The sequence below is a fragment of the Cynocephalus volans genome, chromosome 5, assembly GCF_027409185.1.
Source record: "Cynocephalus volans isolate mCynVol1 chromosome 5, mCynVol1.pri, whole genome shotgun sequence".
In the NCBI taxonomy this organism is placed as follows: Eukaryota; Metazoa; Chordata; class Mammalia; order Dermoptera; family Cynocephalidae; genus Cynocephalus; species Cynocephalus volans.
Window position 1 is genome coordinate 133240682 of NC_084464.1, and position 18521 is coordinate 133259202.

The window sequence follows — 18521 nt, forward strand, 5'->3', positions numbered from 1 at the left end:
ATGAATAGTCATATTACATTAGGATCCACCCTAATGACCTCATTTTACCTTTATAAAGAGCCTATGTGCAAATATAGTCATGTTCTGAGGTACAAAGGTTTAGTACCCCCAGTATGAATTTTGTGGGGGCACTATTTAGCCCACAAGAGAAGTAAAATATATTGTTTAGGTAGATAACTAACAGAGAAAAAAGATTAAATCATTGAAAATCTTAAGCAGAACTGAATAAGAGATATTTGTTGTAATAGCAACAATGGATTTAGACTTCTTATAAGTGTATTTTATGATAGTTTTGATGTGCTTTTTTTAACTGTAATTTTTATTTCTTCTGTGCAAAACATTTGTGATACTCGTTTGATACAAACAGCCCAAATCTAAGAAAGACCAATGCTCAAATGCAGGTTTCTTTTAAAAAAATCTACTTTAATAGCTATATATTAAGCTTATATTATGTTATGTGTGTTTGGCTACATAAATGTATATTAGTAATTCATTTACACCAGAGACCGCAATTAGCAAAAATCCAGACCAATCCTTTTCTCATCCGTCATTTTTTAAATTATCCAAAATAAAATGGGAAATATAAATATTTTACCAATATACTGAATATACAATAGGTGTTATAACTATAAGCATTATTATTAGTGCCTGTGCCGTGAGGGCTGATCAAACATTTAATGCTCCATCCTTCTCATACCACCTCCCAAACAGAGTTGCTGTTAATACAGGTGCAGATATTGGCTTCAGGCTGAACAAGCGTCCATCACTTGATACCTATTTACAAGACAGAAAAGCAGACAGGGTGTTCCTTTAAGTTATATAATCCCACAAGACACTTTTAAAATTCAGTATAACTGGATGAAAAAACAATAAAAATACTGGCCAAATTCCGTTCTATTAGATATATTTGAAATATTGCAGAGTACAAGAAAAATTGGAGCTATTTAACTGGTACCAATTCATTTACTACTAGAATGCTTGCAATCAATATCTTATAATTTCCTTAGCTGAGACAGCATCCCATGTTTATAAACATAAAACAATAGACCTGGTAGTATGTAAGAGAGAAATCTAGTCCTTTCAGGTAAGATAAAAACTCCCCCAAATGATCAGAAACGATAGACTAAGGGGGGTTGAAATAAGCACCTATCGTCCCCGGTCACTCAGCCCCCACAGTCTCCTAACCATCTCATTCTGTTCCCTCACCCCACTGTTGTTTCTGCCAGGAAAGGGGAGAGAGTGCCAGGAAAAACCAGGGGAAGCCTGTGGCTGGGCAGAGCACATGCACAGCAAGAAATTATTTCTGGACTCTTAAAAAAAAACCCCAAAACAGTTATTGCTTCTTTGCCAACATCAGCAGCTGTCGAATTCTCTCTCCTTCAGCTTTTCCTTTTCTCCTTTTCTCCTATGGCCACACCAGGCTTTGACCTACACAATGACAGAGTGTCCTTTCAACTTCCTTAGGCTGTCACTCCCCAGTGATTTTCAGGGGCTTCCTCTGGTGGGACTGTCCTGAAATTATTCTTGTTGAATCTACTTCCTGTTCAACATACCTTGAACAGCCCAGCTCCTTCCCTATAGCTCCTTAAATAAGATATATTTCTTTATTCTCAAGAACACGATAGTTATTACAGTAAGAATTCTCAGGCAAGAAATTCAGCCTGCTCAGTGTCCTTCACAATCCCCAAGGATAATTTCACCCTCTCCAAGTGGAGATTTTTATATTTGTAAGTACTCATGTAGATTTTGATCTCAGAAAGTGCTTCTTCTTAAAATTGGCAATAGCATGTAAAGATTCTCACCTGAAATTCTCCAGGTGCAAGCTGAATTTCACTCAGCAACACCTCAGGGAACACATGCTGGGTTTCAAAAGTGCCACTGAGGGAGAACATCTCAAATGTGGTGGAAGCAGTTTCAACTGGGTCACCACAAGTGTTTAAGTCAGTCGTTGCACACTTCAACAGAGTGCAAATCTAGGGGAGTGACACAAATCAGTTAGTCATAAGAAAGTCGCAAGGGATGTGTTAATTCACCTGTATACTATATCAAAACATCACCTTGTACACTGTAAATATATATATGATTTTTATTTGTCAATTATACCGTAATAAAGCTGGGAGGGGATTTAAAAATAAAAAATAAAATAAATAAAATGCTAGCTGCTCTTAGGAAAAAAAAAGTCATAAGAAAGTTAATTGAAATACTCTCCTGACCTAGAAAAATGCCGTGCCACTTTGTATGGTAAATAATATTATTTTTTTATTAGATTAATCCAGTTTATTGCTGAATAACTAATGCAACTAGTAATAAAAATAAAGACTTCAGACTCCAGTACTTCTTGCAATTCACTGTTAAACAGATTAACCACGTACAGAAGCAATCAGATCTTTGGCCTATAGCCATGAACAACTATACCATCATTGCTGTCAAGTTAGCAATGCTTTTTATTATCAAGAATGTTCAAATTTTTAAAAAGTTTAAAATTTAGACACTAGTGTACTCTCTCTCTTACTGCCTTTTTCACACAATAAAAGACCTTTAGAGTTGTAACGAGCCCTAGAATTGATCTAGAGGCAACCCCTGTGATCTGGAAAAGTTATTTTACATCTGAACATGGACTAAACAGTTCTCAATTAGATTTTTCTTCCACTATATAACCTAGCTATTTGAATATAAAGTATATGAGTCATCTCACCATGCAGATGGAAAATTCTCAAAAGGAAGATCCATATTCACTTAACTCCATTTGTACCTCTTCAAAGCCACCTTCATTTCTTGCATGACTAAAGCATTAGCCTCTTACTGATCTCCCTGCTCCCATTTTTGCAGATGGAAGGCAAACACTTTAGGGCAAGTGTGTTATAACTTTCAGGTAAAGGTAGAATGAACATATGCTTCTGTTTTGTTCCCTTGAAATCCTACAAAAATCAATACTGATTTTTAAAATAAGACATAAACTCACAAGGAAAGGTGAACAGGAGAATAGAACACAGCATGGCTTTAGAAGCTAGTTGATGCAAAAGGTCGTAACCTATTTAGCAGACCTAAGAAAGCCACGTCCTAAACTGGCAGTGGGGAAAGCCAAGAATCAATGCTCCCTTACACTGCAGAGCACCACTAGGTACCGCAGAGCTGGGAGTAAGGTTGTGGTGGCTAAAGTAAGGAAAACTGTTGAAAAACTGTGAAGAATGCTTTAGGTAACTAAGTACCCAGCAGAGATGGGCAACTGACTCTCCCTTACTACTCCAGTAAAAGACTCATAACTTACTTCCACAGAGGTTAAAGCAATGTTCTTTAGATGGAAGTCTGAAAGGCATGGTTGAAGGGGATTACATGAATGAAGCAAACTGAATATTAGAAACATCTCCCTCCACCCCACCACCACTCCCTGCAAGGCCATTTCCCTCAGATAGTTCTCTAAATGCTGTCAGCAAGAGATTTATTCTTTAGGAATAACGTTACCAGATAAAATACACAACAGGACTCCTGTTTAAATTTGAAGTTCATATAAACAATGAATAAATTTCTAGTGTAACTACATCCCAAATATTAATATATATACTATGAGACATAGTTATACTAAAAATATATATATGTATATTTGAACTTCAAATTATCCAAGCATCCTGTATTTTTATTTGCTAAATTAGGCAACTATATTCAAGAAGGAAATTAGAAGAACCTTGAAACCTGGGAAAACTGACCATCCCAAGAGGAAGTCTCTAAAGATACTTACTTCAGGGGTTTCCTTAACAAAAGGTCCAGCTAGAGCTCTCCACCGTGAAGCTCAAAGTTAGCAAGTATCACCCATGTGCTCAGAAGTTTTAATTTTTGGTAATCTCCAAGCGTTCCCAGATACATTAGGAAACATAAAATAGATACGTAAGGAAAACATATAAAAGGAAAGAGACCAAAGCAAGCAGATAAAAGCAACTTAAAGAAAACAGAGAATATTCAGGGGGAAGATGCTTCAAGAAAATTTTACCTTAATCACCTCAGAGAGATAAGAGAAGATACTGCAAGTCTGAAACAATACCATCAACAAAACCAACAACAAAAGGAAAAAATATAAAAAGAGGGAAAAAAGACCTCTGGGAAATTTAAAACATATTAGCAAAAATAAAAGACTCAATGCAAGAGTTAGAAAATCAAGAGGAGGAAACCTCCCAGAAAGTAGAGAGTAAAAAGAAAGAGATGGAAAATAGCAGAAAAAATATTTTAAAACTTAGAGGACCAATCCAAGAGACTCAGGATCCCAATAGTAGGGATAAAGAGAGAAAAAGAAAATGGAAAGGAAGAAAATCTTTAAGGATTCTGGTCACACAGGGAATCAGGAATCAAAATAACTTTAGAATTCTCAGTGGCAATGCAAAAAGAGAAAATAATACCTTCACAATTCTGAAAGAAAATTATAACCACCTTTGAATTCTTTACTCAGAAAATACTTAACCAAATCTAAGAGAAGAGGCATTTTTTAAGACATGTAAATCTCAAAATTTAACTCTCCCACTAACAACAACAAAAAAGGCATAAACCAAAATCAAGAAAGATGAGGAACAGAAAACAGGAAATCCACCCAGAGGAGTGATAGAAGAAATCATGATGATGATCAAAGGAGACTCCAGGATGACATCTATATTGAATAGGCCATGGAGGAAAGCCAGTTCAGGTGAGAGCAGTGTGACTCAAGAAATAGTCATGTTGGAGGGTTGGCTCCAACGTAACAAAGGAGCAAATAAAGACAGGAGAATGACAGGGAATCAAAAACAAGACAAAAGCAAAGACAGAGAATTCCTAGGATGACAGTAAAGGAAGTCTCATGATGACAGCTGTGCAGAACAACCAGAGGAAAACCAGTACAGAGAAAGGTTATTTTTAACTAGGATTACCAGATGAAAATAACCTTTCCTTAGGGAAATTGTTCTGAGATGCTGTTGGAAGGTATGGAGAGTTTTAATAAAAAAGTCAAAGAAGGGCCGAGCCTGTGGCACACTCGGGAGGGTGCAGCGCTGGGAGCGCGGCGACGCTCCCAGTGGCCGCGGGTTCGGATCCTACATAGGAATGGCCGGTGCACTCACTGGCTGAGTGCCGGTCACGAAAAAGAAAAAAAAAAAAAAAAAAAAAAAAAAAAAAAAGTCAAAGAAAATAAAGTAAATTTTAAAAAGCAAGACAATGAATAACTTCAAGAAAAAATATGCAATCAATGCTGTACTCTGAATGACGTTTGCATAGTCATAACAACATAATTGATATACATAAATACCGATATACATAAAAGTCATATTGGAAGGATGGTAAACAGGACACAGGCAGGATGATATAGCAAAGCTAAATGTTCATCTACCAGAGTAGAAAATAAAAGATGATTAAAACTGCTGAATTTTTATACATAGAAATATTATTAGGAAATATGAATTGTATTGTAATTGAAAAAACGAGAAGTCAAAATTGCCACTGGGAAGGAGCACTAGGTAGATTATGGAAGGCACAACTCTTTTATAATATTTTTAGTGCTATTTATCTGCTTAACTGTGTACAGTTTTGATGAAGATAAATGAAAAGAGAAAGGAAAGAATTAATTGAGGCAATAAGAAGGGATAGAAAGTCTTACAATATGAGAAGAAATAAAAGGATAAAGAAATTGAATTAGGATGAAAATTTTTGAATAAAACATTGCAGTGTTATTCAGTAATATGATGAGTAAATTTCAGAAGAAATAGCTGAAAGATTTTGCCTCCAGAAAGGTGGACTGGGCAGATTAGGGAGGGAACGAGTGTTTCATAAGCCTCTAATCCTGTTTGCCTTCTTAATATATCCATGCATTACTTTGATTAAAATTAATGAGGAATGAAGCAATAGAACCAACCCAGGTGATAAGGCAGAATACCCGGTGCATGAGAAGTACTGAAGGAATAAAGGAATTGAATAAGGAGCTGTTTGTAATAGATCTGTGTCTATGTGAGTAAAACCTGGTGGTGTAGATCTGGTGATTAAAAGAAAAGGTTATACTTATCTTTATTAATAATAATAATAAGTTAACATTTATTTAGGACTTTCTACATACCAAACACATTTGTGTTTGAATACATTTATTTATTAAATCAAACTTCCCCAAAACCCTGTAAAGAATATATTACTATTTTTATCATTATTATCTTTTCTCCCAGTTCTAGGTTAGGTCCTCCAGTAATATGCTCTAATTGTGCACAGTACTTTCCTTTGCAGCATTTGTCACAACTAAAATTAAACACCAACTGATGGAGTTTGGATGTGTTGTCCCCTCCAAAACTCATGTGGAAATTTGATCCCCAACGTGGCAGTGTTGGAAACTGATTGAGTCATGGGGGCGGATCTCTCATGAATGGATTAATAATGCTCTCCCTGGGGGAGGGGGATTAATGAGTGAGTTCTCGCTCTATTAGTTCCCACGAGAGCTCGTTGCTTAAAAAGACCTTGGCACCTCCTCTCTCTCTCTCTTGCTTCCTCTCCCCATGGGATCTGCTTGTACCCGCTGGCTGCCTGCCACTTTCTGCCATGAGTAGAAGCAGTCTGAGGCCCGTGCCAGATGCAGCTGTCCCAGAATCGTAAGCCAAATAAACGTCTTTTCCTTATAAATTACCCAGTCTCAGGTAATTCTGTTATAGCAACACTAAACGGACTAAAACAGCAACTTTCTCAGTTTTCTGTTCTGTGCCTGTGTCCCCATTAAACTTAAGTTCTAGGAAGGCAGTGACTAGATTTGTCTTTTTCATTGTAATCTCCCCAGGCTCTTGCAAATGCCTGAACACAGCAAGCATTACAGAAATACTTAGTGAATGAAAATGAAGCCACACGTGATAGATGAGGACAGCTAGAGATTTAAAGAGGCTGAGGGGGTGGCCCGAGGCCAGGCAGCTGCTGTGTGGGGAAGCAGAGATTCACTCAGGATTTCTGACTGCAGAATCATGTTGTCAACACGTTACTTCAAGCTCCTGAGTTTAATTTCTGGTTTATAGCAGAGTTCTTATCCCTAATTCCTTCCATTGTTGGCGAATAGGTTTAACATTTTAAAAGACCAAAAGGCTGGTGATTTAGATAATTCTCATCTCAGTAGGAGAATATGGAGAGGACAGAGGGTGCAGAGAGTAATCTAAAGAGAAAAACTCCTATGTGCATGGGGAAAGGGCATGAACTTCTTTCATTTATTCATGGATTTACTCAATAATTCTTTAAAATACTTAGGCTTCTTCCTGTCCCACTCCCCTACAGCAACTGCTCCAAATCTTTATCTTCTTCAAGCTCTTCAAGTTGTTTTGCTCAAACTTTTACTACCCCCCACTTTATAAAATGCCACAATGTCCTTCTCTCCCCACTTCCTTCAAAGTCTTGCAAAGTATGCATATTCACTATCGGATGCTTGGCAAACCTGTGTGGCAAGATGGGGGTTTATTTTATCTTTACCTCTTTTTCTTTCACTTCTGTCTCTTGGTTAGCAAGTAGCTTCCGGTGATAACAGAGATTTTTTTTCTAGCACAATATGTCATCACAGTTAGACTATGAAAGATTATTGATATAATATGATACCATTATCCTCAATACCAAAATCCAAAATTCTCTGAAAACAAAGGATTTTTGTAAAACATTTGGCATTAAAACCTAGCATGAATTAACATAAGGCTATAACATATTTATTTAAACTATTTTGGGTGAATATTCCCATGTTTTACAGTAGATATATTAATATACTTGATTCTGGATGTTGACCCAGACTCTGTTGAGTAATGTCAGGCAATATGTGTTATTTCCTTTTTAAACTGGAAAATTCTAACTTCTACAACACGTGTGGTACCAGTGGTTTGGATAAGGGGGCACAGCCCAGCAATAACAGCAGAGAGTTTGATTTTACTTGACAGAGCTAATCTGTCTCCAAACACTAAGAAGGGACCTCCCACTACTCTTTTAGGTGGACCTAGACTCTGGGGGAGAGAGAAAGGTAGGACAAGACTGAGTGGGGGAGGAAGGGGGAAAAAAGGAGAAAAAGCGAAGATATTGGTATTTTGTGTTATGGCCAACATGTTTTACTTAAAAATTTATCACAAAAATAAACATACACTTATATTTCTCACATATATATATATATATATATATATATATATATCACAAATAAGTTGTGATATATAAAAAATATATCACAAATTTTTTAAAATTTAAAATTCTTATGTGGCAATATAATATCATGTATATATACATGCCACATATCTATGCCACATATCTAAATGCAATATATGTTAATAGGACATAATATATGGCAATATTTATATAGCAATAAATATTCTCCTACAACATAGTTTATTTAACTAATTACCAATTGTTGGACATTTTGTACCTGTATTCATGATACCATTTTTTCCCCCTTCCTCCAGCACCTTGGAGGACTGATTAGGAGTACTGATTCCAACTGTATATATTTTTATCCCTTTCTTCTTGTGTTTCTCTTTCTCTGAGGCCTACAAAGATAATCAAGGCTCTCCCATCTGTTGGAAAAACAAAAATAAAAATAAACCCTTTTCCTGACCATGGGTCTGTCTGGTACCTGTCTTGTTTTTGTTCTTCCTGCCACAGACAAGATTTTTGAAGAAAAAATATTCATTCATTCTCTCAATAACTTCCTTTCCCTTTGACTTCCCAACCCACTAGAACCTGTCTTTCACCCCACCATTCTGAGACCAGGAAATTAACACCAAAATTGTACTCATTAATGCCAATAATGGTAAATGTATTGCATAAATATGTCTGACAATTTCTTCCTTCTGAGAGTCTCGACTCTCTCAGCACCCTCAAGAGTTCTCTTCTTAAATTTCCTTTTTATTTCTCAATCGTATTTGCAGGTTCCTATTCTTCTGTCCATTTCCTGCCCCAAACACTGGAGCTCTAAAAGGTTCTGCTTTTAGTTCACTGTTTTTTATTGTCTGTACAGTCTCCTTTGCAATGTCATTCACTCTTGCAGTTTTAATCACCACCTGTGTCCTGTTGATTATCCAAACAGTATTTCTAAATCCAATCTCCCTTAAGCATCAGAACCACCTAGTCAACAGCCTATTGATGGCATCAGCAGAATGTCCCACAAGCACTTCACAACCAGCACATCCAAAACTGAACTCACCATCTCCCCCCTGCCACCCAATCTGCTCCTCCTCTTGTATCCTAATCTGTCAGAGGCATCTCATCCACCCAGCCCCTCTTGCCAGAAACCTGGTATACTTGAGACCCTTCATTCCACTTTCTGGTTCCATATCCAATTAGCCACTGAGATCAATTTTCTAAATATATCTTGACTCCATACCCTACCTTTATTCCTACAAGCAAAATCTTGGTCCAGGCCCCAATAAGACTATTTTGATAATTTAAGTAATCTTTTTGACCTTTGTTTCATTATCACAATGTAGCCAAAATGATCTACTCCAAAGCAGATCTGACCGCATCATTCCCTTGCTGAACACCTTCCACTAGCTGACCATCACTGCCAGAATAAATTCCCAATCTTAAGTACGCCAGGTAAGATCCTGCAGGATACGATGCTGCTTCCAGGTTTATCCCCCAGCAATCCCTGCTTCTCAGGTTATGCCTTAGTAGCCCTGACCTGCTTGCTTTTCCCTCCATGCCCTGCTCTTCCACGCTTCCACACCCTTGATCATGCCTCCACTCCACCTGGAATTCCCTCCCACTGAGGGAATGACAGCATCAGTTCTCGAAACTTCCCTGTATCCCCAAATTAGGCTAAGTTCAGCTCCTTAGTACTCCTACAGAAAAATGTGCCTTTTATGTTCTATCACATGCCAGCCTGTACCAAAATTATCTGTTCAAATGTCTTTCTCCCCTACTAGAGACTAAATTCCTCATAAGGAAGGTCTATACTTATTCATGTTCTTATCACTAGCACTGAATATTTACCTGGCGTATATTCGGTACTCAATAAATGTTTGTTAAAATGAACAAGTACTGGAAGAGTAATTATCATAGAACAAACAAAATATTATGTGATGGGCATATTTCCAGCACTCAAGGGGCTCTCAGTCTCAAACAAGTGTGTGAATGATATGACATAATGTGTCTTTGATAAAGTTAAGCATAGGATGCTCTGGGAGCACATAAAAGAGGTACCTAACCCAGCTGGAAAGGTGGGAGTGGTGCGGCAGGAAGGGTCAGGTAGCCTTCTTGGTAAAGATAACATCCAAAAAGTTCTGTGAAAGATGAGTAGGTGGAGCTCACCACAGACAGAGGAGAGAACCTGTGCGACATACCCAGAGGTTCTACAAAGGCTAGCAAATTGGAGGTGGGAAAACGTCTCAGTATTGCAGAAGCCCAGAGCACATGTGAGTAGAGGTGAGAGAAGAGGAAAGAGAGGAGGAAGTGACCACACACCAAGATCTTGTGAGCCTTTTATGTTAAGAAATTTGATTTGTCGATTAGGAATCAGTGAGGAATTTTAAGCAAGAGAGTGACATAATCACTAATGGCTTTATGTGAGTATTATAATTATAGTATAGGGAACGGACAGGATAAAGCTGACATGTCAACAGGAATCCCTGTTAAAAAGATATTACAATAATCTGGATGTAGTAGGATGGGGGCCAGACCAAGGAAGAGGAGAGCAGAAAAAGAGGAAGATGGAGCCTGCTTATTCTTAGGGGTTCCATCTCACCATGCTATCACAGCACCCCTTTATGTTGAGGGCTATGAGATATTTGAATCTTTGTAGCAATTCAACTGAACAATCCCAAAGGTCAACTCCAACTATCTCAGTATGTACTTAGTGTCAAGCTCTGTATTAAGTAAGATTGGCATTAGTGAATATATAGGGGAAATGGCTATGTTTGTTCAGAGAGGAGATAGCACAGGTATTCCATTATCCATTCAAATTATCTATAATTTGGATAATGTTAAATACTGGTACTGCAAATAGATGTTCTGCCTTTTCCAAACAGTTTAAAATTGGACTGACATCTAGGATTGCAAGATGTAGCAGATAAATTTAGTCTGCCCAGCTAAATTTGAATTTCAAATAAACAATTATTTTAGTGTATATATATATATCTCAAAAAGTGAGACACAGTTATGCTAAAAAATAATTTATTGTTTATCTGAAATTTAAATTTAACTGGTTGTCCATATTTCACCTGATAAGTCTTCTGACACCAAAACATTACCTGTAGGTAATAGCGTCCTTCAACAATATGCAGTCCATCAAATGCCCCTAGGGCATAAACTTCATCTGATCTCTTCTCAGACATCTTGTAGCTTAGATGACAGCAGAGATCTTTCTGACAAACGGTGTAATTTCCCATGGCTCCTGTGAGCTCCACGAAGGTGTATTCATCAAAAAAGAGAATGTTCTTAAATTCCTTGTTTCCCCTTGAGAGTGCTTCTATACTGCTGGCATAAGCAGTCCAATTTGCCACTACAGGGTGGTAAGGGTGGGAATCCAGTTGTGCAAGAAGGAGTTTTCCCTTCTCTGTCTTCATATCATAATGAAATGCTCTTGGAGAATCAGGTGCATAGATGCCACTTCCTGGAAGTAATAAGTTGGAGATACCATTTGAAATAGGAAGGTGAAAAGGGATTTCATTGTTCTTACTGTTATTTATATTCATATAAACATTTCACTCCCTCTCAGCTATGTATTTCATTAATTTCAGTAAAATATGTTGATAAGGACAGAGAGGTAAGAGGATATCCAATAAAGTATGATATAAACAACAGAAAGGGAGAGTTTCATGTAAGAAGTGATGAATTTAAAAAAAAGAAAAGAAAAAGTGTACATTGAAGTTGAATAAAACGAAATAAATTTACAAAACAATTTAGATTGAGATGATTCTACAGAGTGTCACCAACTAGATATTTAAAAAGTTAGGAGCTGGAAAACATTATATAAAGGAGTAGTACATGTTAGCTAGAAAAAAATGGTTTTTTTTTTTTCTTTTTTATTTACAACAAGCCTGTAAATCTTAACATGACATATTACCTGTCATGCTCTTTGAGGGATAATGTATGTTTGATGCAAGAAAATTGACACCCATGCCCATAGCCCACGCTGAGTGGAATTCAATAGCTGACAAAAGTGGCAAAACATTCATCCAAGCTGTTGGGAAGAGTATGGTGTCCACATGGAAATCTTTTACCAGGGTAACAGCAGGATCATGGAAGAGTATATCGAAGCACGTGAAAATGCCAAACCTTCCAAAGGTGGTGTTGAAAGTCACAACCTCAGGCTCCTTGGGTAAATTGAATTGATCTTCTCCCATGAAAAGATTTTGCTGTGATAAACAGAAGATGAAGGAAAAAAAACGCTTTTATGAAGTTGGCCTGGACATCACTGAGTCTGAAAAAGTACCCGCTCACACTTACTAGATAGATCCGATTTCATTTATGACCACTGTCTTCACAGAGGAAGAGTGGTGCATTAGAGAATCAGAGACTACTCCAGCTGAAAAAAATTTGGGGTTCAATCTCCATATTTTATAGATATGTACACAGGTATCCTTATATATTAAGACCCTCTTGAATCTTACAAGACATAGAAGTGAAATAGATAACTTTTGTTTGCCAGTAACAGTTAGCTCTTTCCTGTAAGCTAAGAACTTTGTTTACTCCTTTTTCCTCAAGACCAGCCCTATTTGGTAAGGAGTTCTTTATTCTAGTGTTGACCCATTGCTAGGGCATGTCTTTAAAAGGACACAATCCAAAAGGCAAAAGTATATTTCAATGCAGGTAGCTCTTGGTGAATCTCACACACTCCCAACAACACATTCCTGTGTTCCTAAGTGTGCAGGAAACTCCTTGAGTCTCTTTATAGGAACTTACCACACATGATCATTACTTTCTATGCTTTGTCTCTACTCTGCTTCTAAGGTACACATTATTATCAATGATAACAAATTTTTTCCTTCTTGCCACTTTAATTCATTAAGCATTCAATAATTATTTACAAATTAATTTTACCTTATGGTAGCGTGCCACAAGTTTTCCCTGAGAATCAAATACCACATCAGTGTTGTATTGGTAACGGCCATCAGGGGGACACTGTGGGTCACTGGTGTTGCAGGACTTCTTGTCCCCAATATTTGCTACAACGTAGATAGAGTTGTTCTTGGCCAGGCAGCTGAGTCTTTCTTGTACTGGGGTGTGGCCAAATCTGGTATATATTCAATAAAAGAGAAAAAAATTTTTAAATCAAGCTTAGCTTTTAATGAAATTCAGAATGATAGTCACCTGAACCCATTATTTAGTATACACAAAAATAAATTCTAAATAACAATATGTAGATAGAAGGATTAAGATTAGAAGGGAATTGAGAGGAAGCCTGTGCTTGTGGGTATTTGGTTATAGAAAACTACTCTAGGATAAGATTTCAGGCCGTGTATTTTTTTTTCTTCATAGCATTTATCATAATCTATAATCATATATTCACTTATGTATATATCTTATAATGCCTGCAGCATCCTATAGATATTATGGGGCAAAGACCCATATATCTGGTTTACTGAACCCATGACTCACAGAAAAGAGACATTAAAAAATATTTTCAATGAGTGAACCAAAATGTGGATGTAGGAGGATCCTGAGAAGATGGCAGAGCAGGAAGTACCAGTAACCCCCGCCTAAACAATTGCACTGGCAGAATCTGTCTCATGTAACTGTTTTGGAACTCTAGAGTATATCCAAAGGTTTGCAACTTCCAGGAAAAGGCTTGGGAACTAAATTGTGGTTAATTTCAGCCAATTTCAGGTCTTAGCTCAGCAGTGGCTACCTATCTCCCACACCCCAGCCTTGTGGCAGGTAGCCATGTATATTTCCTGGAGCAGTTTGCAGACAGCTTGTGAGCAAGGATGAGCAACAAAGACCCTATCTTCTAAATATCAGGGATCTGTGTCCTGATAGCTGATTGCTGTTTCTGATCATGGAGGTACAGACACAGAGCCAGGCAGCTATTGTTGTGTGTGTGTGTGTGTGTGTGTGTGTGTGTGTGTGTGTGTGTGTGTGTGTGCGTGTGCACGCACGCACACACACACACACACACCCACACACACCCTATTGTGGTAAGCCCTCCCACCTCTCTCTATGACTGAAGTGACTTCCAGGGGACTTAAAGGGCCAGTGCTTTTTTCTTTTTCTTTTCTTTCTCCTTTGGGGAGCCAGACACTTAAGGACTAAGACATACAAAAGAAACCAAATATACTAGAAAAATTAGAAAGTTACCACACATGCCCAGGAAAAGGTGTAGGCTCAAAAAGATCTGAGAAGACCTTAAGTTTATACCTCAAGCTGATTTCCAACACAGAAAAAGCCTACAACAGTCAAAAAAGAAAAACAAATAAATAAACACAGCAAACCCTGGGAAAGGAGGAGAATCTAATTTCCAGAATTACCACATAATAAGATTTAAGCACTCAGTTATAAGCAAAAAAATCACAAGGCATACAAAGAAACAGGAAAAATATGGCACATTCAAAGGGACAAAAATAAACCAACAGAAACCATTCCTGGATACAAAACTGTGTTGTCTACCCTAAATGAATCATTGTGTCGTATATGCATGTATTGAAACAACACACTATATACCCCACAAATATGTATGAGTAAATGTTAAAATATTTTGAATTTAAAAAGAAAAGAAATGGTTCCTGAGAAAGACCAAATGACAGACCTACTAGACACAGACTTTAAAACAATGGTCTTAAAGATATTCAAGGAAATAAACGAAACTATGGAGAAAGTCAAAAAAACAATTTATGAAGAAACTGGAAATATCAATAAAGAGATAGAAAAACCTAAAAAAAGAAAAGAAAAGAAATTTGAGCAGGCAGAAGAAGAAATCAGTGAACTTGAAGATAGGACCATTAAAATTATCTAGACTGGGGAAGAGAAAGAAAAAAGACTGAAGAAAAGTTAACAGAGCCTTAGGGACCTGTGCGATACCACCAAGTGGACCAACATATGCATTGCGGGAGTCCTAGAAGAGAGAAAGATTATTTGAAGAAATAATAGCTGAAAATTTCCCAAATTTGAAGAAAGACATAGATAAGAACATCCAAGAAGCTCAACAAACTCCAAATAAGTAAAACTCAGAGAGACCCACACCAAGACACATATAATCAAATTGTTGAAAGCCAAAGACTAAATAAGAATCTTGAAAGTCGTAAGACAAAAGTGTCTCATAACATACAAGTGATCCCCAATAAGATTATCAGCAGATTTTTCATCATAAACTTTGAAGGCCAGAAAGCATTGGGCTGATATACTAGACAGATGAAAGAAAAACAAAAAACTGTCAACCAAGAATCCTATGTGCAGCAGAACTGTCCTTCAAAAGTGAGGGAGAAATTTTAAGATATTCCTAGTTAAGCAAAAGCTGAGGGAATTTGTTACCATTAGATTTGCCTGGCAAGAAATGTTCAAGGGAGTCCTGCAAGGTGAAATAAAAGGAAATGATGAAATAAAGATCTCAGTAAAGGTAAATACATCAGCAAATATAAAGTCTAGCATTATTGCAACTTCAGTTTAGAACTTCACTTTTTGTTTTCTACATGATTTAAGAGACTAGTGCATTTAAAAAAAGCAATTATTAGTTTTAAAGCTAGTGTTGCTATAGCTTTGGTTTGTAAATCCATATTTTGTTTTCTACATAATTTAAGAGACTGACTCATAAAAAAATTTATTAGTCTATGTTTTGGGGCACACGATGTAAGAAAAAGTAAATTTGTGATATCAATAACTGAAAGAGATTGGGATCAGAGAAGAACAGGAGCAGAGTTTTGTATGTTGTTAAAGTTAAACTGGTATAAATTCAAATTAGAGTGTTATAATTTTAGGATGTTAAATATAATTCCCATGGTAACCACAAAGAAAATAGCTATTGAATATACACTAAAAGAAATGAGAAGGGAATTAAAATTTTTCTTTTTTTTTTTTTTTTTAAATTTTATTTTGTCGATATACATTGTAGCTGATTAATGCTCCCCATCACCAAAACCTCCCTCCCTTCTCCCTCCCCCCCTCCCCCCCAACCATGTCCTTTCTGTTTGTTTGTTGTATCAACTTCAAATAATTGTGGTTGTTATATCTTCTTCCCCCCCTCCCCGGTTTGTGTGTGTATGTGTGTATGTGTGTGTGTGAATTTATATATTAATTTTTAGCTCCCACCAATAAGTGAGAACATGTGGTATTTCTCTTTCTGTGCCTGACTTGTTTCACTTAATATAATTCTCTCGAGGTCCATCCATGTTGTTGCAAATGGCAGTATTTCATTCGTTTTTATAGCTGAGTAGTATTCCATTGTGTAGATGTACCACATTTTCCGTATCCACTCATCTGATGATGGGCATTTGGGCTGGTTCCAACTCTTGGCTATTGTAAAGAGTGCTGCGATGAACATTGGGGAACAGGTATACCTTCGACTTGATGATTTCCATTCCTCTGGGTATATTCCCAACAGTGGGATGGCTGGGTCGTATGGTAGATCTATTTGCAATTGTTTAAGGAACCTCCATACCATTTTCCATAGAGGCTGCACCATTTTGCAGTCCCACCAACAATGTATGAGAGTTCCTTTTTCTCCGCAGCCTCGCCAGCATTTATCGTTCATAGTCTTTTGGATTTTAGCCATCCTAACTGGGGTTAGATGGTATCTCAATGTGGTTTTGATTTGCATTTCCCGGATGCTGAGTGATGTTGAGCATTTTTTCATATGTCTGTTGGCCATTTGGATATCTTCCTTAGAGAAATGCCTACTTAGCTCTTTTGCCCATTTTTTAATTGGGTTGCTTGTTTTCTTCTTGTAAAGTTCTTTGAGTTCCTTATATATTCTGGATATTAATCCTTTGTCAGATGTATATTTTGCAAATATTTTCTCCCACTCTGTTGGTTGTCTTTTAACTCTTTTAATTGTTTCTTTTGCTGTGCAGAAGCTTTTTAGTTTGATATAATCCCATTTGTTTATTTTTCCTTTGGTTGCCCGTGCTTTTGGGGTCATATTCATGAAGTCTGTGCCCAGTCCTATTTCCTGAAGTGTTTCCCCTATGTTTTCTTTAAGAAGTTTTATTGTCTCAGGGTGTATATTTAAATCCTTAATCCATTTTGAGTTGATTTTAGTATACGGTGAGAGGTATGGATCTAGTTTCATTCTCCTGCATATCGATATCCAGTTATCCCAGCACCACTTGCTGAAGAGGCAGTCCCTTCCCCAGTGAATAGGCTTGGTGCCTTTGTCAAAGATCAGATGGCAGTAAGTGTGAGGGTTGATTTCTGGATTCTCTATTCTATTCCATTGGTCAGTGTGTCTGTTTTTATGCCAGTACCATACTGTTTTGGTTATTATAGCTTTGTAGTATAGCTTAAAGTCAGGTAGTGTTATGCCTCCAGCTTTATTTTTTTTGCTGAGCATTGCTTTGGCTATTCGTGGTCTTTTGTTGTTCCATATAAATGTCTGAATAGTTTTTTCCATTTCTGAGAAAAATGTCTTTGGAATTTTGATGGGGATTGCATTGAATTTGTATATCACTTTGGGTAGTATGGACATTTTCACTATGTTGATTCTTCCAATCCAAGAGCATGGAATATCTTTCCATCTTCTTGTATCCTCTCTAATTTCTCTCAGCAGTGGTTTGTAGTTCTCATTATAGAGATTTTTCACCTCCTTGGTTAACTCAATTCCTAAGTATTTTATTTTTTTGGTGGCTATTGTAAATGGGCAGGCTTTCTTGATTTCTCCTTCTGCATGTTCACTATTGGAGAAAAGAAATGCTACTGATTTTTGTGTGTTGATTTTGTATCCTGCTACTGTGCTGAAATCATTTATCAATTCCAACAGTTTTTTTGTAGAGGTTTTAGGCTGTTCGATATATAGGATCATGTCATCTGCAAACAGGGACAGTTTGACTTCATCTTTTCCAATCTGGATGCCCTTTATTTCCTTCTCTTCTCTGATTGCTCTGGCTAGTACTTCCAACACTATGTTGAATAGGAGTGGTGAGAGTGGGCATCCTTGTCTAGTGCCTGTTCTTAAAGGAAAAGCTTTCAGCTTTTCCCCATTCAGGATGATATTGGCAGTGGGTTTGGCATATATGGCTTTAATTATGTTGAGATACTTTCCCTCTATACCTAACTTATAGAGGGTCTTTGTCATGAATGAGTGCTGAACTTTATCAAATGCTTTTTCAGCATCTATAGAGATGATCATATGGTCCTTGTGTTTGAGTTTATTAATATGGTGTATCACATTTATTGATTTGCGTATGTTGAACCAACCTTGCATCCCTGGGATGAATCCCACTTGATCGTGATGAATAATTTTTCCTATGTGTTGCTGTATTCTGTTTGCTAGTATTTTAGTGAGGATTTTTGCATCTATATTCATCAAGGATATCGGCCTGTAGTTTTCTTTTTTGGTTATATCTTTACCTGGTTTTGGTATCAGGATGATGTTTGCTTCATAGAATGAGTTTGGGAGATTTGCGTCCGTTTCAATCTTTTGGAATAGTTTGTAA

At 37.0% G+C, this 18521-nt stretch overlaps 1 protein-coding gene and 1 long non-coding RNA gene across 3 annotated transcripts in view; one reads left to right on the top strand and one right to left on the bottom strand.

Annotated features, from left to right (window-relative positions):
- Nucleotides 1–447: 447 nt before the first annotated feature.
- LOC134378032 (pantetheinase-like) overlaps nt 448–18521 on the bottom strand; it is a 34919-nt gene continuing 16845 nt past the window's right edge. The window contains exons 5-9 of the mRNA XM_063096945.1: nt 12979–13171; nt 12002–12293; nt 11187–11548; nt 1803–1973; nt 448–774 (exon numbers count right to left, since the gene is read on the bottom strand). Coding sequence (XP_062953015.1) covers nt 667–774; nt 1803–1973; nt 11187–11548; nt 12002–12293; nt 12979–13171 — 1126 coding nt within the window. The 3' untranslated portion in view covers nt 448–666. The remainder of the gene's footprint in view (nt 775–1802; nt 1974–11186; nt 11549–12001; nt 12294–12978; nt 13172–18521) is intronic.
- The window catches only part of LOC134378034 (uncharacterized), a 34777-nt gene continuing 22744 nt past the window's right edge, over nt 6489–18521 (top strand). For both annotated transcript variants that reach the window (XR_010023603.1, XR_010023602.1), the window contains exon 1: nt 6489–6584. This is a non-coding gene — a long non-coding RNA (uncharacterized LOC134378034). The remainder of the gene's footprint in view (nt 6585–18521) is intronic.